Source organism: Schistocerca serialis, chromosome 2 (assembly GCF_023864345.2).
Source record: "Schistocerca serialis cubense isolate TAMUIC-IGC-003099 chromosome 2, iqSchSeri2.2, whole genome shotgun sequence".
Lineage (NCBI taxonomy): Eukaryota > Metazoa > Arthropoda > Insecta > Orthoptera > Acrididae > Schistocerca > Schistocerca serialis.
Genome location: NC_064639.1, coordinates 433,493,021 through 433,520,078, shown reverse-complemented (window position 1 = coordinate 433,520,078; position 27,058 = coordinate 433,493,021). Strand labels below are relative to the sequence as shown.

General features: G+C 42.4%; 1 protein-coding gene across 1 annotated transcript in view; it reads right to left on the bottom strand.

Annotated features, from left to right (window-relative positions):
* The window catches only part of LOC126457292 (aquaporin-11), a 229,819-nt gene that overhangs the window by 98,943 nt on the left and 103,818 nt on the right, over positions 1-27,058 (bottom strand). Inside the window, exon 2 of the mRNA XM_050093464.1 lies at positions 15,933-16,123. Within this exon, the coding sequence (XP_049949421.1) occupies positions 15,933-16,123 (191 nt within the window). The remainder of the gene's footprint in view (positions 1-15,932; positions 16,124-27,058) is intronic.

Sequence of the window (27,058 nt, the reverse complement as noted above, 5' to 3'; positions counted from 1 at the left end):
AACTACTTAAACCTAACTAACCTGAGGACATCACACACATCCATGCCCGAGGCAGGATTCGAACCTGCGACCGTAGCGGTCACGCGGTTCCAGACTGAAGCGCCTTTAACCGCACGGCCACACCGGCCGGCCATCCCTTTACATGTTCAACATATTCATAGAGGAGGCCATATCAAAATGTAAGCCAAAGAGCAAAGACATCAAAACGAAGAACAAGAAATTCACTGCATTAGTTTTGCAGATGAAATTGCATTAACTGTAGAGTAGGAGAAGGAATAACCAAAATGCTCCGAGTTTTATCATCAGCACTGAAGGATGCAAAACTGAAACCGAACACGTCAAAAACCAACGTAATCATTACTGGCAGAAAAACCCAATGAAAAGACACAAAACATCACGATAGATGATGAAGATATACAAGAATGGTGATTTCAGTCATTGTAGAACTATGGAACATGTTTTACGCTCTCAGTTTACGATCTTTTTGGATACCGAAGGTGTTACAGGCCTGCAGTTAAGCGCATCTGCTAGAAAGGCGTACTTGAAAACGGAAATAGCTTGAAGGTTCTGCCTCTTTCTATTGGAATGCTTCATTGCTCCAGCGATATACAATACACTGTTGCTAGAGTGGGGGCTAGATCTGACGCAAAATCTGTACAGAAAGTGTATAAGCATCTCATCAGGTTTATTTACATGTTCTGCGTTGAGAGATCTTAGTTGAATTTCTATTTTGTGATCATTTAAATCAATATCTGTCATTTCAGTCTTCGCACGACGATGATGTAACGATAACCAAAGTCACCGTACGACAGTGATAACTTTTACTGACGAAACAATAGAAAACATATTTATTTTTGGTGATATTAGTTTGGTTTTATAAAAAGGAGGCACTGAAGTGACGACAAACTTGTGGTAACTCGTCTGTGGCTTTTTAAAGTCTTTGGCCATGACATTATGTACGCTTCATATGTTGTAGTTTGACTATGAACTAGCGACGGCTTTACGACAGAGGTAGGAGGCGAATCAGCGTAGCTATTTGCGCTGAAACTACAACGTGCCGCCTCCTGGCAGGCTGTTTACTCCGACCAGGTTATTCCTGCGGCTGTTTATATCACTTTCGTCAGCCGTTTGACTTAGCCATTGCCTTTCCATCCTTGCCGTTTGTGTGTTCTGATATGTCATCCCTAGAGGCGTAACATTTCTAAGCAGCGGACATGTTTTGAAACACGTGCTACCAATCTTTCTTTTTTTAAAATTTAAATGCCTTCATAAAATTACAATAGCCTCTGCCTCTTACAACAGTAACCGAGGATTCCGCATATGAAACCTCGACCGTCTTTGATTTAGTAGAGTTGAAATTTACTATTCTTGTTTGAACTGAGTTCAAGAAACCACAAGTTTATAGATTCTGGAATGCATTTTATCCGTATGAAGTCTAACGAGGGATGCTTATGTTTACTTCTCTGTTATAGGTAACAAGTCAGTTGCTTCTCCAATTCAGGTCAATAGTTGGATACCCATTCCATATGAAACGTGCAAAACTATGCTACCAAATCACGAAATTATTAGTACCACACGTCTCCGAACATTTGAGAAAAGGTATATGTGGGAGACGTGCCAGTTAAATATGTTACAACGCGAGCGTGTAACAAAACATAGTGGCCATGAAGTGAGATAAAAGAACTAAGCATGTTATTCTACTATTATGTCACCGATGTCGGGAACAGATAAAATGATTCATAGCTGAACCTAAAAGTATATCCACTCGTAAATAAAACGAGGTAATTTGGAACAAAATTATCGTGAAAAATTCGTAAGCCATCCTAATTAGGATAGGATTTAGCCAGTCCTTTCTACATTACGCAGTACTATTGCTTTCCTAACGCCGCGCGGAATTAGCCGAGCGGTCTCAGGCGTCGGTCAGAGAGCCGGTTGGCCTCTGTAAAAAAAAACTGAGTGGAAGGATTAACCATCAAACTTGAACAGGATGTCTTGCGACGTCCTCGACGACCAAACAAACAACAAAACAAAAAACAAAAAAAACACGCTGCTTTCATGCACTGTGCGGCTGGTCCCGGCGGAGGTTCGGTTTGTCCTTAGGATAATTTAGGTTAAGTAGTGTGTAAGCTTGGGGACTGATGACCTCTTAGCACTTAAGTCCCATAAGATTTCACACACATTTTGCTTCTTAACGGCACAGAAAAGTTAACCCTGCTACCCTCTTACGAGGGTTGGAACTTTAATAGTGGCAACTATTTATTTACAGCTCGTACAAAATAGATACGCGTTTCAAAGTTTTACTGGCCTTCAAAGTAGTCACCAGCATTGTGTATAACCCGTTGCCAGCGATGTGGAAGTCGTAGGATACTCTTAGCACTGCCAGTTGTGTTGACAGTTCGAGAGGCGCGGTCTATTTTCCCGACGAATTTCTAGCAGTTCTGAAGCGAATGCCGTGAAGCGTTTCCTTCAGTTCATTTTTGGAACACAACCTACGACCAGGCTAGAGACAACCATGATGACATTTTCTGCAGGACCTGAGCATCATTTTACAGGACAATGCTAAAGCACGTACAGTGCAAGTTGTTACTGATTTGTTTGATTGATGGGGCTGCTAAGCGCTATACCACCTACTGCACTCCCCTCACTTAAGCTCTCGTGATTTCAACTCGACTTCTAAACTGAAGGAAACGCTTCACGGCATTCGCTTCAGAACTGCTACAAATTGGTCGGGAAATAGACTGCACCGCACGAACTGTCAACACAACTGGCAGTGCTAAGAGTATCCTACGACTCCCACATCGCTGGCAACGGGCTATACACAATGCTGGTGAATACTTTGAAGGTTAGTAAAACTTTGGAACATGTATCTATTTTGTACGAGCTGTAAATAAATGGTTGCCACTTTTAAAGTTCCAACCCTCGTACTAAGCTCATCTCTACAGTGTCTGTTACTCGATGTAAGTTATCGTCGGTTGGCAACGATTTTGTTCAGCCATGCATCGTGGGATGAGATGTCTGCATCTGCATTAGCATCAGTACCCCACAAGCCACCTGACGGTGTGTGGAGGAAGATACTTTTGACTCTACTAACTGATACCCCTGGCCCTGTTCCATTCGCGAACGGAGCATGGGAAGAATCATCGTCGTAAAACCTCTGTATTAGCTTTACCTTCTCGCATTTTCTCGTTGTGGTCATTTTGCGAAAGGTATATGGAAGGAAGTAATATATTGTCCTATTCTTCCCGGAACGTGCACTCCCGGAATTTCGACAATAAACCTCTCTGTGATCCAGAACGCCTCTCTTGTAGCCTCTGTCACTAGAGTTTGTTGAACATCTCTGTAATGCATTCGCGCCGACTAAAAGATCCCGTGTCGATGCGCGGTGCTCTACGTTTGACGCAGTGGTTAGCACACTGGACTCACATTCGGGAGGACGACGGTTCAATCCCGAGTCCGGCCATCCTGATTTAGGTTTTCCGTGATTTCCCTAAATCTCTTCAGGCAAATGTCGGGATTGTTCCTTTGAAAAGGGCACGGCCGACTTCCTTCCCTAATCCGATGAGACCGATGACCTCGCTGTTTGGTCTCCTCCCCCCAAAACAACCCAACCCAACTCTACGTTTGATCTTCTTCATATCTTCTACTAGTGCTCCCCGGTGAGGGTCCCAGAGTGACGAACAACACTCAAGAATCTTTGTAAGACACTTCTTTCGTGGATGAGCTACATTTCCTTAAGATTTGTTTTATGAATCTCAGTCTGGCAAATGCTTTTTCTACTATTTGTTTTACATGGTCATTCCACTTAATGTCGCTCTGGCTGGTTGCTCCTAGATATTTTGCGACAGAAGTTGCTTCCCACAATTTGTCATCAATGGCGTAGTTATAGAATATTGGATTTTTTCTACTACTTATGCGCAATATGTTACATTTATTGACGTTCAGGGTCAATAGACAGAACCTGCACCACACATCAATCCCCTGTATGTAATTCTGCAAACCGATACTATCTCCTGGCGTTGCTGTTTTCTTACACACAGCCGCATCATCTGCGAAAAGCCTTATGCAGCTTCCGACATTTTTTACTAGATCTTTTATATATATTGTAAACGGTAATGGTTCTGTCAGACTTCCTTGAGGTACTCATGAATTTACATTTATATCTGTCGATTTTGTTCCGTTAAGAGCGGTGTGTTGAGTTCTATTTGCAAGGAAGTCGGATCCGGTCGGAAAGCTGGTCCGATATTCGGTAATATCGTATTTTGTTCGCTAAATGGCAATGCGGGACAGTGTCAAAAGTCTTCCTGAAGTCAAGGAACAAGGCATCATCCGAAGCACTGATGTCTACAGCACTGTGGATCTCATGGAGGAACAGATCGAACTGACTTTCGCCAAGACCTCTCTTTGTGAAATCCATGTTAATGTTTGTAGAGGGGAGTTTAGTTATCCAGAAGCGTCATAATACATAGGTACAAAACATGTTCCATAATTGTACAACAGATTAACGGCTATAATTATGTACATCTGTCCTATGATCCTTCATGAAAACGGGAATGACTTGCCCTTTTATCCAGACGCCAGATATCCCAACTTGCTGTTGGAAGGGGAGCAAGTTCTTTCGAATAATCTCTGTTGAATCTTGTAGGCACCTCACCTGGTCCAGACACCTTTTCATTCCTACGCAAGTTTAGTTGCTTGTCTGGTCTGCAATCACTCATCTCAATAAATGCCATATCGACGTTTATATGATGATTGAAAGGTGGGACCGTATTGCGATCTTCCGCAGTAAAACAGTTATGAAAGATTCAATTCAGCATTTCGGCATTCTCTCTGTCATCTTCCGTTTCGGTGCCAGTATGGTCACTGGGTGAATGAATAAATGATTTCGGACCGATAACTGATTTTACGAATGACCAAAATTTCTTAGGCTTCTTAGTCAGATCGGTTGACAAAATTAGACAGTGAAAGTCATTGAACGCTTGTCTCACTGCTGTTATTAGACTGTGGTCATAGCGGCGTGGCGTGGCACACACAGAGCGATGTGGCGCTGCGAGCAGAGTAACGTTGCCGGAACAAACCAGTGCTGCTCAATACACGTGATTACAGCGGCTCTGCAAGCGGAGTGGCGGGGAGCAGAGCGGTACGGGGCAGCGCTGAGCGAGTCAGACATGTTTGGTTCTCACAAGGGGAAGGCCTCAGACACGGCCAACCGATTCGGTTCAAATTTGGCAGGTCGCTTGTGTACAACCTAAAACGAAGGACTGCAAGATATTTTGGGTCAACACCCACGCAATTTTGAGAAAATCACCCCTAAAGACTATGACGAGTAATCGACTCAAAATTGGAGGGATCGATAGGTAATTGTAAATAGAGCATTTTTATCAACAGGTATAGGGTCCGCAAACGCAAACTTTTCCAGAGCTACCATGCCGGCTTACGTTGGCCGTTGCGTTATCGGTGCTGTCGGTGAAAAGCGTTTATCATGTGGGTACAGAAGTGGCAGTTGTAAAAGTTTCTTACCTCGATTTCTGGAAAGGTATGCGTTTTCGTACCCCAAACCTGATGATGAAAAATGCTCTATTTACAATTATCTATCGATCCCGCCAATTTTGAGTTGATTGCTCGTCATAACCTTTAGGGATGATTTTCTCAAAAACGCGGGGGTGTTGACCCAAAATATCTTAGATTCCTTCGTTTTAATTTGAACACAAGCGACCTGCCAAATCTGAGCCGAATCGGTTGGCCGTGTCTGAGGCCTTCCCCTTGTGAGAGCGGCGACCGGAGCGTTCCAGTGACTCTGGCTGCTGCTGGGCAACACCGGCAGTATTCGGCTGTTGCCGAGGGTAGCAGAGTCTGTACTGTTTTTAACAGAGTTACTAGTGCTGCTGGCGCCTCTGGTTCTTTCGTTGTACTGTTCAGAGAACAGCATCGGCCGAAGCCTCAATAGCAGCTGTTTTTACTCGGTGTCCTTATGGAACCAGCTGGAAAAATATCGTCACGACCGGTTGATTTTGGACAAGTTATCTGATGAGGTGGCAGCAATATTACAACCTACGAGTACATAATACATTTCCTTAATCTCTAATTTCTTTCTTTGTCCTGAAATGAAGGGGGATAATAAAGTTGATGTAACATAGCACATAAACACACGAAAATCGTGTTTTACTACGTGAGAAAAAATGTTCAAAACCGTCTCATTTGGACAGCTTCATTTGGAGCTCTGTTAAAGCTTCGCCTGTCTGACAAGTGCATTGCTTAGAACGGCGTTTCTGCTGCATGTTGCTCATCGACTCTCAGGAATCCTTCTACGACTATGACAGGGTTGTGGCGAACATGTACATTTCGCAGTATTATGATAATATTTGTATTGGCTTTTGAAATATGCTCAAATTAGTGCACGTTATTCCAAAAGCACATTCAATTAATCGTAGTGGTCTGTAAGAGCGTTTGTCGACATATTCCTTGCCTGGACCTAAAACCCATCGACTTTAAGAGTTGGTGAAATGCCTTAACAATGGATATGCCTCATCTCCAATGAATACAAAAGGCAACCACCTGATGACTTTAATAATGGTGAGTCTGGCAGTATATTAAGCTCCCCATCTTGCATCAAACAAAATACACTAGAGGAATGAAATCTACCATCTTCTCTTTCCTTCCCATATCACTCACCATCGATCATAAGGGATTTTCTCTGACGATCTGCAACTGCTTGTAGGATGATTGGCCGAAAATGTTTTATGGATTGTACCAGAATTTCCCTAGCGTTTTAGACGAACGTATTTTCTGTCAACATCACCAACTGTATTTGGAAAGTTCTGTACATTGTATAATTCATTTACAGTATTTAGAAAATCAAGTACTGTGACTGGAAGCAGTCTCACAACACTTTGGCAGTTGACACGGCAGTTCTTACAATGGCTATAAATCATATTGTGAATGACAAAACTGTGGTGTCACCGCCAGACACCACACTTGCTAGGTGGTAGCTTAAATCGGCCGCGGTCCATTTAGTACATGTCGGACCCGCGTGTCGCCACTGTGTGATCGCAGACCTAGCGCCACCACAAGACAGGTCTCGATATACGATAGAGCACTCGCCCCAGTTGTACGACGACATTGCTAGCGACTATACGGACAAAGCCTTCCTCTCATTTGCCGAGAGACAGTTAGAATAGCCTTCTGCTAAGTCCATGGCTACGACCTAGCAAGGCGCCAATTGTAACAGTGCATGTATCTTACGAGTCTCATTTGTATAGTCAAGAGAGATGTATCACCAGGAGTGAATAAAGTTAAGTATATTCCAAAGCTACGTATTTTCTTGATAGCAGTCATAACGTATCTTGTTCCAGAATTCACGCCCGTCTGCGTTAGATAGCGTGCCTATCGGCCCCCTCAAAATAACACTGTGTCGGCACTTCTGTCGACACATCAAAAACCATGTCTCGAAAGCTTTTTGTGATTTCTAGGGACCGCGTTTCACCAGCTGTCGGTGACCCTTAAAAATTACATTATTTCATTTTTAAAAAATCGGCTTGTATATTGTGCCAGATAAAGAAGTTACACACAGTTACAATAAGGCAGCATACTTTCCTCTTTCCACACTATCATTTGGCAAAATCTTATTTTAAGATCTCAAACCACTTATGAATACAAGGGTGTTATGAATATTTCATTCTCGCTTTATCGTCTAGGCTCACGAGTGGAACGAAGTGCGCTATAGGCCTTATAAGAGTCATTTTCTCGAGTTATAGATCCCATCCCAAGTTTAAAGAATAGTTCAACATGTTAACTACACTTGTTACGCAGCAACATGTGACCTAACGTGCACCAAACGAAAATTCATAGCGTCCTTCATTTTTCATTGCAAACTATTTGATTTTCTCGCGTAGCTTGCTTAATTTTGAAATATCGCAATAACTATGACGATAAACGAAATGATAAGCAGTTCATTATGAAGACGACGAATAAAGCTCTGAAATGTACGAGAATAATTTTTTTTTACCGGGTAGTTTCCTTAAAATCGTTTGAGAAAGGCAGTCGATCGGGCGGCCTGTGCGTTTGCCGACCACGCAGTTACGCGAGCTGTTAACTGCCGCGCCGCTCCCTGCCTGGAATACGTGGTCGCGAAACAGCGCCGCAGCAGCTGGCCGTCGCGCTCTGTAAAGCCGTTCCACTATAATCCGGGACTTAATGCTCCACTCCGTTCACTATTTGTTGTCAGCTACATTCGGACTTCTGCTGAACCTGTGATGAAACACTCTTTGTTTGCCTAGCAGTTTTCTAATGCGGCAAATAAATCACAGTCGATCCTCCTCATCACGTAAGACCTTGCTCGGAACATAATTGTCTAATGCATACCGAAAGATGCTTTTAAATTTTTCCATTTGTGCTCCAAATCTTCGACCACAGCAATGAAGATCTGATGTTGACTACTTATACACTCAACAATTTGTATCCTGCCACTCTTGATAAGCAAAAACTTTTTCCTATATTTCTCAACCTACCATGTAATATCCGTAGTCAGAGATATTATCACAGCCTTATGGGTACTGATAGTGGTGTCTTAGTATCACTAAGTACAAATGCAGGGAATCGTCATTAAACGGGTAGTAACCCAGTAGATGAGTGTGACGTTACGAGTAACAGATTTTCTATAGGTTATGGTTTAACCGATATGTGACAGCGCACTGGTCAGGCCAAACCGATAACGCGCTCGGCGAGAGAGGTGACAGGTATCTGGTTGGCGAGTGAGCGGTTATCGGTTTCACGCTAGCGGAATGGCGAAGTTCTGACTGAATCTAAAACTAAAAAAAAACATGTATTCAAAAAAACACTAGCTCCGAATAAGGGTGACAGCAAAACCAAAGAAGGCAGCTATGAAATCGCAATAAAGAGACGTTACCTATAAAAATATTACAATGTTTATTCCATATTTATCAATGAAGTTATTAACATTTTTCTGTGAATTTGTTTATAACAGAAGTAACAAAAGCACCAGATATGCTATAAATGCATTTGATACATCATTTGTTAACGCTTCTGATCTGCTAAAAAACGAGTATATTTGACATACAGACAAACATAATATGTATTTATTGTAAATAAATATGTATGCTGCTGAGTGCGGCAATAAAGACTTCTCCATAGCTGCAAGAAAAGGCGAGGCCCAGCATGAGTTGTTTATACTACTGTTTTTTTAAATAATAATGTTGATTAAGTTATTTGAAGAACATAGAGCTTAACCAAGAAGAGAAAATAAGGATCTGTTGACTAGCAATGAATGTTTCAGCTTGTGCAATATAATATGTAACTTTATGTTAGCATTTTAGTAAGGTGTAACTAAAAAGAAATAATATTCAGTTACTACTGTTCACCTGTTCAAACACGCACACAAACACACACACACACACACACACACAACATACAAACATTTCGTCTGGCCAGTACATTCGGCAGAAAAAGGACATTAAAAAGTGGCAATCTGGCAACACTGTAAACACATGTATGGTGACTACATCTGTCAGCCCACACCAGTTACGCTGTGCAGGTAGTGCAGTGGATAGAGTTCGGGGTTAGTATGCAGGGCTGTAGCAGGTCGAGGGTTCGGTTCTGGGTTGGGGCGCATTTTTTCATTTCCTAATTTCTTTCTGATATTTCATACTGTAATATACACCGTCTTTTTTTATTAGGTCACATGTATCCTAAATTTGCAACATTCTGTAACGCTGAACATAGCAGATACGTGGTTAGACAAATAAGAAATAGACAGTTGAAACAAATGAACTGTCATAGGACAGAGTAACTAAAAAAATATTAATTTCAAGACGCTAAAGATGAAAGCACAGTACAATAACACAACATCTACTTGCCATTTGTACTGCATGTAACTGTCCGCTCAGATGTAGCACATTAGTAACCAGTGACAATAATAATGTCTAGCTATAGTAATGACCGCATGACCTTCACAACAGAATATGTTACCCTCAGAACAACAGATCCTCAAACCGACCTCCTTGCACGTCCAAACAGTGTGCAACCTGCCGGATCATACAACTCTGGGCTCTTCACAGCAAAGCTGCGTCCCCAGTAACAAGAGCAGCTTGAACACGCGCTACCAATTCTTCCACATTCGTCGGCGGAGCAGATTGCACGTGCTCCTTCAGGTGTCCCCACAGGAAGAAATCCAGGGGGTATGGTCAGGTGAACGCGGTGGCCCTACAACTGGGACTCCACGTCCGAGGCATTTCCCTGGAAATGTTCTGTCCAAATACTGTCACACATTAATTCCATGGTGTGGAGCTGCACCATTATGTTGGAACCATATCCTCTGCCAAACATGTAGTGGAACATCTTCCAGCGCATCAGGCAGATAGTTTGAGAGAATTATATGATACCTATGTGCAGTCAAACCGGTCAGGCAACATGTAGGGGCCAAACATCTGTCGCCAAATATGCCGGCCCACACGTTGATACCAAAGCGAACTTGATATCCACGGTCGCGGGCGACGTGCGGGTTAACCTCATACCAATGGTTAGGATTGTGCATATTGAAGACACCCTCACGAGCCAATTATGCTTCATCCGACCATATTATGGTGTTCACGAAGTCCTCGTTGGCTTCCTATTGTTGTTCACAGAATTGCATCCGCTGATGGCGATCTGCAGGATGTAGGTGTTGCGTGAAAGTATAACGATAGGGGTGCAGCCCATGTTCGTGCAGCACGTTAACGACCGTGTGTTGCGAGACAAATGGTTCAAATGGCTCTGAGCACTATGGGACTTAATATCTGAGGTCATCAATCCCCTGGAACTTAGAACTACTTAAACCTAACTAACCTAAGGACATCACGCACCTCCATGCCCGAGGCAGGATTCGAGCCTGCGACCGCAGCGGTCGCGCGGTTCCAGACTGTAGCGCCTAGAACCGCTAGGCCACCCCAGCCGGCACACGCCGTCAGTCCCTCGCACTGTTCCACCTAACGAGCATTACCCCTCTGACAGATATTGTTCTGCATGATTCATCCCGACACAGCTAATTTTGAAACGTTCGGTTTAAAATTACATTGTTTCCCTAACGGTAACAGACGTGATGTTTCCACAGTCCAATCGATAGAATAATAATAATAGTAATAATGCATTGAGATGCGTACTAAACAGCATGCGGTTACCAGACTCAATGCTGAAAGGCATAACTAGTGGGACCATGGTGATAACACATACAAATAGTAACCGAGTTTAGATGTTATTCGCAAAGCATGTTGCTAGTCCTAAGGGTAACGTAAGGCCCTAAAGAAATGTAATAGACCTGAACGAGGCAAGAATAATATTGGTACTAATCTATGAGACCATTGGAGGAGGTTACAGAGAGAACAGCTTTCGCATTTAGTAGATGAAGTGCAAAGGGCTTCTTTCAAACCTGAACAACGTTCCATTTCTACGATTGTAGTATGTAAATGTAAGATTTTCACAGGCACAAATGATTTTTGGAAGGCCGAACCTCGCTCTGGGAGATTTTTGCCGGCCGCTATGACCGAGCGGATCTAGGCGCTTGACTCTGGAACCGTGCGACCGCTACGGTCGCAGGTTCGAATACTCCATTGGGCATGGATGTGTGTGATGTCCTTAGATCAGTTAGGTTTAAGTAGTTCTAAGTTCTAGGGGACTGATAACCTCAGATGTTAAGTCGCATAGTGCTCAGAGCCAGCCAGGGAGATCTTCAACTTCAAAATCCAACGAAAATGTGGAAAGTGTACGTTCTTGCGAGATCAAACCGTCATTTATACATAAGGATGATGAGTGACAAATTAAATTCAAACACTTCCAGCACACATCAAATTTTAACCGATGATTTGTACATGCGAAAGTTTTGTGGCAAGTAGGCCCAGCATCATGACAACGCCCCGTGTCACATTGCCGCTTCGTTCACGGACTTGTTCTTGTGGCCTTCAGTCCAGAGACTGGTTTGATGCAGCTCTCCATGCTACTCTATCCTGTGCAAGGTTCTTCATCTACCATTACCTACTGTAACCTACATCTTTCTGAATCTGTTTAGTGTATTCATCTCTTGGTCCCCCTCTACCATTTTTACCCTCCACGCTGCCCTCCAATACTAAATTGGTGATTACTTAATGCCTCAGAATATGCTTTACCAACCGATCCCTTCTTTTAGTCAAGTTGTGCCACAAATTTCTCTTCTCTCCAATTCTATTCAATACCTCCTCATTAGTTATGTGATCTACCCATCTAATCTTCAGCATTCTTCTGTAGCACCACATTTCGAAAGCTTCTATTCTCTTCTTGTCTAAACTATTTAACGTCCATGTTTCACTTCCATACATGGCTACACTCCATATAAATACTTTCAGAAGCGACTTCCTGACACTTAAATCTATAATCGATGTTAACAAATTTCTCTTCTCCAGAAACACTTTCCATTCCATTGTCAGTCTACATTTTATATCCTCTCTACTTCGACCATCATCAGTTATTTTTCTCCCCAAATAGCACAAAAAATCTAGTTCCCGCAGCATCACCCGATTTAATTTGACTACATTCCATTATCCTCGTTTTGCTTTTGTTGATGTTCATCTTATACCCTCCTTTCAAGACACTGTCCATTCCGCTCAACTGGTCTTCCAGGTCCTTTGCTGTCTCTGACAGAATTACGATGTCATCGGCGAACCTCAAAGTTTTCATTTCTTCTCTATGGATTTTAATTCCAACTCCGAATTTTTCTTTTGTTTCCTTTACTGCTTGCTCAATGTACAAATTGAATAACACCGGGGATCAGCTACAACCCTGTCTCACTCCCTTCCCAACCACTGCTTCCCTTTCGTGCCCATCGACTCTTATAACTGCCATCTGGTTTCTGTACAAACTGTAAATAGCCTTTCGCTCCCTGTATTTTACCCCTGCCACCTTCAGAATTTGAAAGAGAGTATTCCAGTCAACATTGTCAAAAGCTTTCTGTAAGTCTAGAAATGCTACGATCGTAGGTTTGCCTTTCTTTAATCTGTTTTCTAAGATAAGTCGTAGGGTCAGTATTGCCTCATGTGTTCCAACATTTCTACGGAATCCAAACTGATCTTCCCCGAGGTCGGCTTCTACCAGTTTTTCCATTCTTCTGTAAAGAATTCGTGTTAGTATTTTGCAGCCATGGCTTGTTAAACTGATAGTTCGCTAATTTTCACATCTGTCAACACCTGCTTTCTTTGGGATTGGAATTACTATATTCCTCTTGAAGTCTGAGGGTATTTCGCCTGTCTCATACATCTTGCTAACTAGATGGTAGAGTTTTGTTAGGCCTGGCTCTCCCAAGGCTGTCAGTAGTTCTATTGGAATTTTATCTACTCAGGGAGCCTTGTTTCGACTCAGGTCATTTATTGCTCTGTCAAACTCTTCATGCAGTATCATATCTCCTATTTCATCTTCATCTACATTCTCTTCCATTTCTATAATATTGTCCTCAAGAACATCGCCCTTGTATAGACCCTCTATATACTCCTTCCACCTCTCTGCTTTCCCTTCTTTGCTTAGAACTGGGTTTCCATTTGAGCTCTTGATATTCATACAAGTGGATCTCTTTTCTCCAAAGGTATCTTTTCTTTTCCTGTAGGCAGTATCTATCTTACTCCTAGTGATTCGTGCCTCTACATCCTTACATTTGTCCTCCAACCATCTCTGCTTAGCCATTTTGCACACCCTGTCGATCTCATTTTTGAGACTTTGTATTCCTTTCTGCCTGCTTCATTTACTGCATTTTTATATTTTCTCCTTTCATCAATTAAATTCAATATCTCTTCTGTTACCCAAGGATTTCTATTAGCCCTTGCCTTTTTACCTACTTGATCCTCAGCTACCTTCACTATTTCGTCTCTCAAAGCTATCCATTCTTCTTCTACTGTATTTCTTTCCCCCATTCTTGTCAATCGTTCTCTAATGCTCACCCTGAAGCTCTCAACAACCTCTGGTTCTTTCAGTTTATCCAATTCCCATCTGCGCAAATTCACACGTCTTTGCAGTTTCTTCAGTTTTAATCTACAGTTCACAACCAATAGATTGTGGTCAGAGTCCACATCTGCCCCTGGGAAATGTCTTACAATTTAAAACCTGGTTGCTGAATCTCTGTCTTACCATTATATAATATATCTGATACCTTCTAGTATCTCCAGGGTTCTTCCATGTATACAACCTTCTTTCATGATTCTTGAATCAAGTGTTAGCTATGATTAGGTTATGCTCCGTGTAAAATTCTACCAGGCGGCTTCCTCTTTCATTTCTTCCCCCCAATCAGTATTCACCTACTACGTTTCCTTCTCTCCCTTTTCCTACTATCGAATTCCAGTCACCCATGACTATTAAATGTTCGTCTCCCTTCACTATCTGAATAACTTCTTTTATCTCTATCGGTTCTCCCTTCTATTCCAGTCTCGAACTGTTCGTGGAAAGAAATATTGACGGTATGCCTCCGTGTGGGCTCGAATCTCTCTGATTTTATCCTCATGGTCTCTTCGCGAGATATACGTAGGAGGGAGCAATATACTAATTGACTCCTCGGTGAAGGTATGTTCTCGAAACTTTAACAAAAGCCCGTACCGAGCTACTGAGCGTCTCTCCTGCAGAGTCTTCCACTGGAGTTTTTCTATCATCTCCGTAACGCTTTCGCGATTACTAAATGATCCTGTAACGAAGTGCGCTGCTCTCCGTTGGATCTTCTCTATCTCTTCTATCAACCCTATCTGGTACGGATCCCACACTGCTGAGTAGTATTCAAGTAGTGGGCGAACAAGCGTACTGTAACCTACTTCCTTTGTTTTCGAATTGCATTTCCTTAGGATTCTTCCAATGAATCTCAGTCTGGCATCTGATTTACCAACGATCAACTTTATATGATCATTCCATTTTAAATCACTCCTAATGCCTACTCCCAGGTAATTTATGGAATTAACTGCTTCCAGTTGCTGACCTGCTATATTGTAGCTAAATGATAAGGGATCTTTCTTTCTATGTATTCGCAGCACATTACACTTGTCTACATTGAGATTCAATTACCATTCCCTGCACCATGCGTCAATTCGCTGCAGATCCTCCTGCATTTCAGTGCAATTTTCCAGTGTTACAACATCTCGATATACCACAGCATCGTCTGCAAAAAGCCTCAGTGAACTTCCGATGTTATCCACAAGGTCATTTATGTATATTTTGAATAGCAACGGTCCTACGACACTCGCCTGCAGCACACCTGAAATCACTCTTACTTCGGAAGACTTCTCTCCACTGAGAGTGACATGCTGCGTTATCCGCATTAATCGCGGCACTTTGCGGGTTCCCATAAGAGTTCGAGTGTTGTGCACATTTGCACTGAAGTGACAGACACAACATTTATAATTAAGGGCAGAACGACCAAATGATCACTTCGGAGCAGATTTGCATCACACTCCAACTCTTACGCGAATCGGCGAAATGCTGCGACTAATGAGGATAATGGGCAAGGGTTCCACATCAATAGTGTGTGGATAAGTTGAGAAGTTGGGTCTGATGGGAGGCGTGCTAGTAGAGTCCATGTGGTTACGATGGCCACAGTGTCCAGAAGGGGCAGTGATCAGCACATCTGCCTAGTCACCAGGAGACCCGGGTTCGAACCCCAGTCTGGCAGAAATCTTCAGTTTTCCCCATTGATTTAAACAATGCCCACCAGCAGCTAATTTCAGTCATTTCTTTGTATGTTAATTTATAAGGACTGCGGGAAGATCATGTCCTTCTTCTTTCTGACCTTTCAAAGAACAGACACTACATGTATAAAGCTTTTAACACGTTAACTCATTTGTGAAGTAATCAGACGTTTGAAGTCGTTAAACACGTGGAAGTGCGATGCTTTGAAGAATCGTGAGTTTTCATGCTAACCAGAAGAAGACAGATGAGGGAGTACGCACCGATGATGAGTTCGAAGCAGCTGCCGCAGAGCTCGGCGGCAGCGACGGCCTCGAGCGCGAGCCGGCGGAGCAGCGGCTGCTCGAAGAGGCGGCAGACGAGTCGGCGCAGTACGGCGGCCAGCAGCGCCGTCAGCAGCAGGTAGCTCACCGACACCGCCAGCGCGGGGATCGCCATGGCCACGCCCGCCTCCCTGCCGCACACACACAACACCTGCTGAGAGCGCTTTCCGTCGCTACCACACTACATCTGTGTCTACATGGACACACTGCAAATCACATTTAAGTGCCTGGCAGAGGATTCATCGAACCACCTTCACAATTCTCTATTATTGCAATCTCGTATATGACGCGGAAAGAACAAACATATATATCTTTCCGTACCATCTCTGATTTTCCTTATTTTACCATGGCGATCGTTTCTCCCTATGTTGGTTGGTGTCAACAAAATATTTTGGCATTCGGAGCAGAAAGTTGGTGATTCCTCCGCAACGAATAACGCCTTTGTTTTAATGATGTCCATCCCAAAATCTGTACCATTTCAATGCCACTCTCTCCCCTATTTCATACAAAACGTGCTGCCATTCTTTGAACTTTTTCTATGTGCTCTGTCAATCCTGCCTGGTAAGGACTCTACACCGTGCAGCAGTATTCTAAAACAGGACCAACAAGCTTAGTATAGGCAGTCTCTTTAGTAGATCTGATACATTTTCTGGGGTGTCCTCCCAAGAAAACGCAGTCTTTGGATTGCATTCCGCACAACATTTTCTATATGTACCTTCCAATTTCAGTTGTTCGCATTTGTAATTCCTAGGTTTTTAGTTGAAAATGGTTCAAATGGCTCTGAGCACTATGGGACTTAACTTCTGAGGTCTTCCCACAAACACAACTCGAATTTTGTGACCCGGTGTTTCCTGCATGATCGTACTGCACCACTAAATGGATTACTCCTTTCAGTGTAGTCTAGCCGTTTTACGTCCGTCGTGCGGAGTGCCGCGCGGTTTGAGGCGCCATGTCACGAATTGCGCGGCCCTCCCGCCGGAGGTTCGAGTCCTCCCTCGGGCATGGGCGTGTGTTGTTGTTCTTAGCATAAGTTAGTTTAAGTTGTGTGTAAGTCTATGGACCGATGACCTCAGTAGTTTGGTCCTTTAGGATTTCACACACACTTGAACATTCGTTTTGCGACCACGCGTCCACATTACAACACCTGACCTTCTGCCGAGAGGTAAATAAACATTAACGTCTTGCTCTTGCCACATGTACTTCGAGGTAGTAACCAATCTAAGAACATACAACTTGTAATGGCCATGGTTTGAAAATGACGTAAAACTGATGTAATGTTCTTTAGTACGCTATCCTCAGACAGCAGTAGAAACATCTGCACTTACACAAGTTACACTCAGTGTATGCATGAGGGCGTGCTGAAAAGTAATACCTCCAAATTTTTTATTTTGTTCTCAATATCGGTTGAGCTGCTACATGTCATGCGCATTACTCGGTCGAATTTCCCATTTCGATGATTCAAGTTACAATCCGCTTGAGGGCTCTAAATTGTTACATGTAACATGGCGGTTGTGTAACGTAACTATGTCAGTGCGTGAAAAACAGCGTACTGTAAGCGAAATTCGAATTCGAAGAGTTTATCCACACATGGCGGACCCTCTCCTGCAGAATGGCAATGCCAGACTACGCGCGAGCGTTGTGACATCTGCAACCAACCGAAGCCTTGAATTCACTGTCATTGAATATTCTCCGTACAGTATCGACTTGATGCCATCCGATTTTCATCTGTTTCCGAAACTTAATGGTCAACTTCGAGGAGATGAGGTTCTCTCCCTGTCAACAATGTCAAAAATTCTGTAATGACGGTATCAACTAACTGGTCTCCAATGGGAAGAAATATCTTCGTACCCAGGTGACTATATTGAGAAATAAATATGTAGATATGAAGAATAAAGATGCAAAATGTTAATAATGACTGTTTTATTCAAAAGCTTTAAGAATTTTCATACAAAAGTACTTTTCAACACTTCCTCACATCCTCACATGAGACAGAAATTGAAACCACAAGAATTTTACTATACATGGTGCCCGAAGTGTAGGTTTAGAAAAACAGAAGATACACGTTTCAATAAAGTAAAATAAAATTGGGAAGTCACTTCCTGAACGACACATAGCTATCGCTAACAGTAACACATGCTTGTCAGCGAAGTGGTACACTCTCTACGATGTACTACAAGATCTCTGTTGTCGCACATGTGTAGTCGTGACTGACAACACAGTACGCGCCCAGTTCTGGAATCCGTGATCTAGGGGTAGCGTTTCTAATTAGAAATCAAAACGACCTCGGTACCGGGTTCGAACTCCACTACTGCCTAAATTTTGAATAAAAATCATCAGGAATGGTGACCGAAAACTTCCCGTATAAGAAGTCAACCTTATTCAGCCAACGGTGGAGGAGCGAACGGAGGTTCAGGGTACTCCTTTGCGCTTAGTATGAGAAACTGCCCCTGAAGGAGAAAGAATCAGCAATGACCAACGGAATGAGGATACAGAAGGCAATAGAAATCACTGCATTAAAGACACATGATGTGTTTCCTTACGACATGAGGCCTGAAATCGAGAAAGCGTCATGATGATCTTCCTATTGGCAAAAGATTCCGGACTAGTTCCCCAGTCGGACCTGTGGGAGGGGACTGCTAACGGAGAGGTGACTACGGGAAAAAGATTGAATGATCAAGCAAATGATAACATTCTGCGAGTCAAGGCGTGGAAAGTATGAGCGTGGTCGGGAAGCTAGAAAATCTGAGAATGATAGTGATTCAGATTCAGTCTGGATATAGTGAGGGTCAGTGAAGTAAATGGAAGAACACAAGGATTTTTGGTCAGATGTGTGAAGGTTAATATCAACAGCAGCAGAAAATGGTACAACAGGAGAAGGACTCGTTATGAATAGGAAGGTAGGGCAGAGAGTGAGTGCTGTGAGCAGTTCAGTGACAGGGTTATTCTCACGAGAATAGACAGTAAACCAACATCGACAACGATAGTTCAGACATACATGCCGACGTCGCAGGTCGAAGATGAAGAGAGAGACAAAGTATATGAGGATATTGAACGGGTAATTCAGTACATAAAGCGAGACGAAAATCCTAATAGTCAGGGGGATTGGAATGCGGTTGTAGGGGAAGAAGTCAATGAAAGGGTTGGAGGAAAATATGGGCTTGGTGCTAGGAATGAGAGAGGACAAAGATTAATTGAGTTCTCCAATAAATCTCAGTTACTAATAGCGAACACTCCGTTCAAGAATCAGAAGAGGAGGAGATATACTTGGAAAATGACGGGAGATACGGGAGGATTTCACTCAGATTACGTCATGATCAGGTACTGGATTGCAAGGCTTACCCAGAAGCAGAAACACAGGCCTTAGCTTGTGGAAGAAATTTCTGAGAATATACGTTTGGAGCACAGCATTTTGTGGTAGTGAAATATGGACTGTGGGAAAACGGAAAAGAAGGGAATCGAAGCATTTGAGATGTGGTGCTACAGAAGAGTGTTGAAGATTAGGTAGACTGATAAGTCAACGAATGAGGAGGTTCTCTGGGTAATCGGCAAGGAAAAGAATGTAAGGAAAACACTGACAGGAAGAAGAGTCAAGATAGCAGGACATCTGTTAAGGCATCACGAATAACTTCCATGGCACAAGAGGGAGCGGTAGAGGGTAAAAACTGTAGAGGAAGACGGAGATTGGAATATTTCCAGCAAATAATTGAGGTCGTTGGTTTGAAGTGCTACTCTGAGAAAAGTTTTTTGTTTTTCAAGAAGTGACACACAATCGCACATACCGATCTACAAAAATATAACTATAGGTAGGAATATCTATGTAATCAGCATAGAGTGATCTACAAAAATATAGCTATAGGTAGGAATATCTATGTAATCAGCATAGAGTCCTTCACATTTCGCCAACATCAAACGGCCAATGTCAAGTGCAGTTTCGCATAACGCGATTTTGCGCTAAGATCGAAACTCTTATATTACACCTATTAAAACGGTTTTTGCGAATTTATTTGTTAGTAAGAGCGATTTTGAGTAAGTGTAGCCGCAATGAATGCAAATATAAATATGTGAAAGGAGTAGTACTTACTCTTTGACGTAAATACTCTGAAGTTACGTACTTTCGCAGGAAATTGATTTCAGCGCGAAAAATTCAGTTCTACGCATCTGAATGCTTACCTCGTAGGTATTACTACTCAATGAATAAAACCAAAGATACAATTTCAGTACCTGCAAGAACGAAATTATTATCCACTAAAAAGCTATTGTAAAGATATACTCTTTACCATCTAGACATAAAAAGATCATCTTAAATTGTCCTAACATGTATAAAAACTTCGAGAACTTTTCTAAACAACCTTCCGGATAACGTTACTTTGCATGTTTTGTTCACAAATAAGTCGAAACTAGTAAAGAATTTGTCTACTCAGCAGTTATTTGTTGGTTAGGAATGACGTTCTTCAAATATTTAGGAGTTGTGAAACGTACTTAGGATTCATCTTTTGTTGCATTTTTAATTGAGCGACGTTCTTTGAAATACAGAATAAGGGACGTACTTCCAGCGAAGTGGTCCTTCCATTGGGCTCTTATTCGGGACGACGACGGTTCAAATCCACATCATGTCGTTCAGATTTAAGTCTTACACAGTTTCCCTAGATCACATAAGTTAATTGACGGGATGCTTTCTTTGAAAAACGCACATTCTCTGGTAGAGAATGTAGTGACGGCTGACTGGATGCAGTTCGTCTTCCCAACTGACGCCAGATATGGTCTGTAGAATTAAGACAGGTATACTCCCAGGCCAGTCCTGGATATCTTCAGCTATGAGAAATTAATCCGTCATTGACGTTCGATGTAAACGTTCATTACTGTCCACCAAGGTTAAGTCTTTATCAGCTGTACACGTGAAAAGTGGGAGCAGTCCCACATAATGTAGCCGGGATGGTTCCTTTGAAAGGGCACGTCCGATTTCCTTCCCCCATCCTTCCCTAACCCCGAGCTTGCGCTCCGTCTCTAATGACCTCGTTGTTGACGGGACGTTAAAAAACACTAACCTAACCCACATAATGTACTACGTTTAGACATAATCTATATGGCTCAAAGACGTAAAGCTGCGTGCATCCATTCAATAAGGTGGCCTCCCCCCCACACACACACCAGGATATCACAGATACCAAACTGGTCTCTTTCCATGACACTAATGGATTGTGCTGGCTACTCTAAGACTGCCACAGCAAGGTACAGGATTGGCATCCCCCCCTCCCCTCCCTCCCACCACCTATAAAAAAAATCTTTTCAAACCGAACCGAGCCCTCATGCGAATGTGCAACGAGGATCATTCTGCAAATAAAATCGGGATTCACCTGTGAAGATCATTCTCCTCATCTCGCTCATGACTAACTCTCGATGTCACTGAGTCCTGGGCCCATCTCTGCAGTGCAGTGAGCAGGTCACACATTACCGAACGGTTAGCGTATAGATCGACTCTGAGCCTCTGATGCGAAGTTTGTCTGGAAACTGTAACTCCTGAGGCAGCTATATACTTCCTGGGCTGTTTGCCAGCAGTGATATTGAACTTTTTTCCAGCTAAGTTCAGGTGACGGTCCCTTTGTGAAATGAGAAGGGGAGAGTGTTATACCTACAGTGCGACTAAAACTACGTAGCTAGTGACGCAGTCACTTGGCGCTACCGTGTTGCTACACCGGCTGCAGCTCGGTTAAAGGCGATAGGCATACAGGCAGGTCACTCCACAAGTACTGAAGTGCTGTTCATGTAACGCGGAGCAATGTGGGAAGCGGTTGCCGTCAGATGTGGCTTGAACAAGAGAAGCTCTGTCCGCAGCTGATTTTCAGTGCTAAAGTGACCAATTATTAAACTGAGGTAGACGACGCGTTTGTAGGCCTGAATTTACACTCGTGTCCTAACCGAACCACAACCTCTTGATGTGCAATGCATCCAAGAAAACGGCAGTTATCAACATGCAATAGCACCAAGAACTTCAGTTTCCCCCTATTTGGTTCCTTCTGTTACGTTGTCCAAGTTTTACACTACCACTTTCAGGTGTCTGGAAGAATAGGTTGCCGAATGAATGCCGAGATGGTTGACCTCTATTGGGATATCTTGCCGCATACACCATACAAAAACGAACTGCATTGTCCCTCCGTTCTCCATACATCACGACCATGTCTGCTTTTTATGCATTGATAAATCCCTTCGTTCACTCACGGCCTACTGCTTGGACCGTCACACAATAACTGATAAGCAAGTCGCAGTGCACTCAAGGAACAGACATGCTCACTATAAGCAAACATAAAACATCGTACCTAGCAACTACACAGGTTAAAAGGCACAAACAACTGTCGGCGTGGAAACTTTTCAAAATGCGATATCTCGTAAACGACTCACATTAGACCTCTGAAACAAACACCACTGACATTCTAACTTACTCTACTAGTAGTCTGTTAATGTCAATAGACCTTTCTCCATTTAAAAAGTGTATGTTTGTACAAAAAATATACTTTCTAAGGATTTTCTGATTTTTTGATTGCCTAACAACACGAGCCCTTGACTACCAATCCATTCTGTGAAAACCGCACATCAATAGCACTTTTCATTTCTGCAATATTTGCGGTGCAAGTTTCAGGTGATTCACCATGTATAGCATTACTTTAATGTCTTAACAATGTCCCCTATATCGAAAATGGAAGTTTGTGTTAGTTAACAGTAGCTTCTATTTCAAAATGTATTTATCTTGTAATTGGTCTGTGACAGAACTTCTCCTTAACTTGATTTCACTTACTGATTATTGATGTGTAATAGAGGAATATTGGAACACATAGACAGTTAAATACTGACACTATTTTGTCGACTGTAAAAGTTTTAAGTTTAAATAGAATATTTGCTCCTAGGTACATGGCCATGTTGCATCTTGGAACAGTTTTTTAATTTTTCGGAGTAATTTTTGTACTTTCAGAGGAAGACTGCAGTACGCTTAAAGTGAATTCTATCATTTCAAAACGGAATCAGAAAATATATTAAACTTCTGTTACACGACTGGCTAGAGAGGGAAGTCTGAAAAGTGTTCCATGGTACCACACTCATGCGCAGTCTTGATACTGGCGTACAACGCAACCATTCCGAGAGTCTTGAATTCAATGCTGCTGAAACAGTTTCGCCTGCTTCAATTCGTCTGAGGATTCGCAGTAGTACCGGGTGACTAAAATTAAAGTGCAGCTGCTCACAGAGGTTCAGAGTGGGCTGTAATTATCATATGGCAGCGATACTTGGTAGTAATGCATGAATGTGGAACTAATTTACAGCGGAAAAAAATGGTTCCACTTTTGGCCACTGGGTGCAAATATGGCACCGTGAAAAAAAGAAGGACGTGTAGAAATGTCTCTAAATGCAATGAATTTTGGTTGTGCGCAGCAAACGTCAAACAAACGAGAAAGGCATAATGCTAACGTTATTATTAACCGCCACTTACACCGTTTGTTCAATATCGGCACCGTATATGTAGACGTGATGCTGTACAGCACCAGATTTGTACCTGGTGGCCAAAGTTAGAACTATTTCTTTTCCAGCGTAAGTCGACACCACATTAATGCATTAGCATATCTACGAAATTAAACTACAATAGGTAATTACAGGACACAATGGACCTCTGTGGGCACTGCACATTAATTATAACCACGCAGTATAATAAACAATCCTCGGACGCTTTGAAGTAGGACAGACACAGAACACTGTTTCAGCAGCATTGTCTTCAAGATTCTCGGAGTGGTTGCAAAATACAGAAAATTTCGTTGTAGGCTAGTATCAAGAGTATGTACCCGATACCAAATGGCTAAAGTGGTTACCCATACCCGGTTTTCAGGTTGCCTGTCTAATGGCTTCCAGAGGCGTTAAGAGATACAATCTTCAGTTAAAGATTTATCGCAGTAAGTCAAATATTGAAGACGCCAACTGTGTATTTCTCTTGAGGTAGCGTAACTCCCAGAGCGCAAATAACTCAGCCTACATTCATCCAGTGTTTGACAATGAGAGCACTTACGGTCTTCCAACAAACTTTAAACGTAATTTCAAATCTTTTCGAAACTTTTTCTGGCTGATATTCCGCAAAAAAATAATGAAAGGAAAAAGGTTTATCGCTTACTACATTTTCGCTGTCCACGCAGTAAGATTTCAGCATCAGCCATGACGTTTTAATTTATTACTTCTTCCCTACTAACTTTATGTGAAACACATTTTGCAGACGGTATCCAGATATATTTCTGAATGTATCTGCAAAATTATATCATTGTACAACACGTAGTCCAGGAAATATGTCAGAAACATTGAAATGCATGTAAAACTAGCTTTTCTTAAAATGGAGCACAAATTATCCGAATATGCTCATCCAGTGTTTGATAATGAGGTCACTTACAGACTCTCAACAAACTTTAAACACAATTTCAGAGGTTTTCTAACTTTCCCTCGCTTACTGCCCCACAAAATAGTAAAAGGAAAACAATTTATCGCTCACTAAATTTCATTGTTCATGTGGCAAAACTGCGGCATCAAGCATGACGTTTTAATTTATTAGTATATGATACTCCTAACTATGATCGCTACCCATTTTTCAGGCAATTTTGGTTTTGATTTTTTCATTAGTCTATGAGTGAATAATTCGGTTTTAAGAAAATCTACAAATATACATCGGATTTCAAGATGACTGTTTCTATAATGCACATTCAGAAATCCATATTACTTCCATTTCAAAATTTATACAGTAGTAGCTGATCGGTATCATTCGCGCACGCCAGTGAGTTGCCTGTTGTAGAAGATAAACAACAAAACATTCCCTCTCTCACAGCCTCTTATCCCGCTGTGGATGCGCCACTTACCTCTCTTCCGCTGAGGTAAGCTGCCAACTTTACTTCGCTCGCGGTCGAATTTACCAAAGTCAATTAATATTAAGCACCTCTTAAAATGTTTGTGTTTCGGTTCCGGTTAGTATGTTTGTTACTGAGCAGAAAACCTACACTTCTAAGACGCTCTTAACGTGAGCTGACGTTTTTAGATATAGCTATTAGTTCCTAGATGCAATTTATTATAAAATACTGCGGAGAACTGAGGACCGCACGAATTCTTGATTCGGGCCGCATGCGGCCCGCGGGTCGTGGTTTGACGACCATTGGTTTTTTACGCTTAACATCAATTATTTAATGCTTATTCTCATTTGTAAAGTAATCGGACGTTTGATGCTGTTTTAAACATCAAAATTCGTATCTTTAAGGAATCTAGGGATGGGGTGGAGGGGTGGGTGTTACTTGTTCTACGCTAATAAACAGGGGCAGTTTCTGCCTTTGCAGCCCCACAACGTAAATTTCAACAAGAGATTTCAGTCTGTTGATAACAAAATTACGTTTGAATCATGTGCAGGATATAGCAGGGCTAGTACGATATCAAGAAGATTCGGATGACAAAATCGTGGGTATGTCTGCGTTCTTTAAGCAAGTATACCGGTACACCCTACTACCATGTTAACGAAGGATAAAGCCGGTCAATACAATATACTTCCAATGTAGCAGATAGGAGAGGCTGACAGGTTCTTATCTGTCGACGTAAAGATGTGTTGTCCTAGCTAAGAGGCACAGCCTTGATAAACAAAGAGGTTCATCAGGAGATCTCCATGAGGCAGCATTGTCACTTGACAAATCTATCAAAATGATGGCACCATTTTATAGGCAAGCGGGCTACTCAGAACTCCAGTACTGAAAGACGTTAATGCTGTTCTTAACGTGTACCAACAATTATCAGCTATATCGCTGTAATAATTTTGTAAGCTAAGATAACAGAAAGTAACTGGCATGCTATAATTCTTTAACTAAGTATCCTGCTGTTTACGTTGGGTCAACGCAATCATCATCATCATTATCATCATCTTAGCCTTTTCCCACATCATGTGTGGTCGGCGTTGCTTTGCTGGATGCTTCTCTTCCATAAACGCCCATTCAGTGCTTCTTCCCTGAGCCATCCTTTCTCCCGTAGGTCCCCTGCTACCTTGTCTTTCCATCTCAGTTTCGGTCTTCCTCTTCTCCTTGATCTTTCGATTTCTACGTCTTCAACTCTTCTCCCCACGTAGTACTCCCCTTTTCTCTGCACATGTCCATACCATGTTAGCCTACTTTCTTGGATCTTCTTCCCTATGGACCCCACTTTTACTTTCCCCTAATGTACTCATTCTTTAGTCTATCCTTTCGTGTCACCCCACTCATCCACCTTAACATTCTCATTTCTACCACTTCCAACTTTTTCTCTTGGGCTTTTGTAACTGGCAAAGTTTCTGCACTATACAGCATCGCAGGCCTCACCACAGACTTGTAAAGCTTTCCTTTTATTCTGCAGCTAACCTTCTTATCACACTGTACTCCTCTCAGTTTCCTCCAGTTCATCCATCCACTATTTATCCTGTGCTGTATTTCGGCCTACAGTCCTCCATCACTTTGCATGTAAGAGCCTAGATATTTAAATTTCTTGACCGGCGTCAGTTGTTCTTGCAGGTTAATATATAAATCTTTGGCATCCTTTGTACACATACACTCTGTTTTCACCCTGCTAATTCTTATTCCCCTTTCCTCTAGAGCTTTTCTCCACTGTTCAAGCTCATCTTGAAGTGCCTCCTGGGGGGGGGGGTTCACAATAACAACATCATTGGCAAACATCATGCTCTAAGGTGCCTCTTTTTTCACCTCTTTGACTAGTACATCTAGTACATCCATGACAAGATCAAAGAGATGTGGGCTGAGAGCAGATCCCTGATGTAGTCCTACTCTCACTGGAAATGCCTTTGTTGCATCTGCACTGCTCCTGACTTGTGTCATTGCACCTTCGTATATGTCTTCTACCACCCTGATATATTTTTCTGGCAGGCATTTACTTCTCAGACATCTCCATATATCTGTTGCCTCGGCATTCGGTCATATGCCTTTCAAGATCGATAAAGGCCATATGCAGTTCGGCTTGTACTTCTCTGTGCCTCTCCATCAGTTGCCTTAGTGCAAATATCGCGTCGGTTTTTCCTGTTCCTGGCA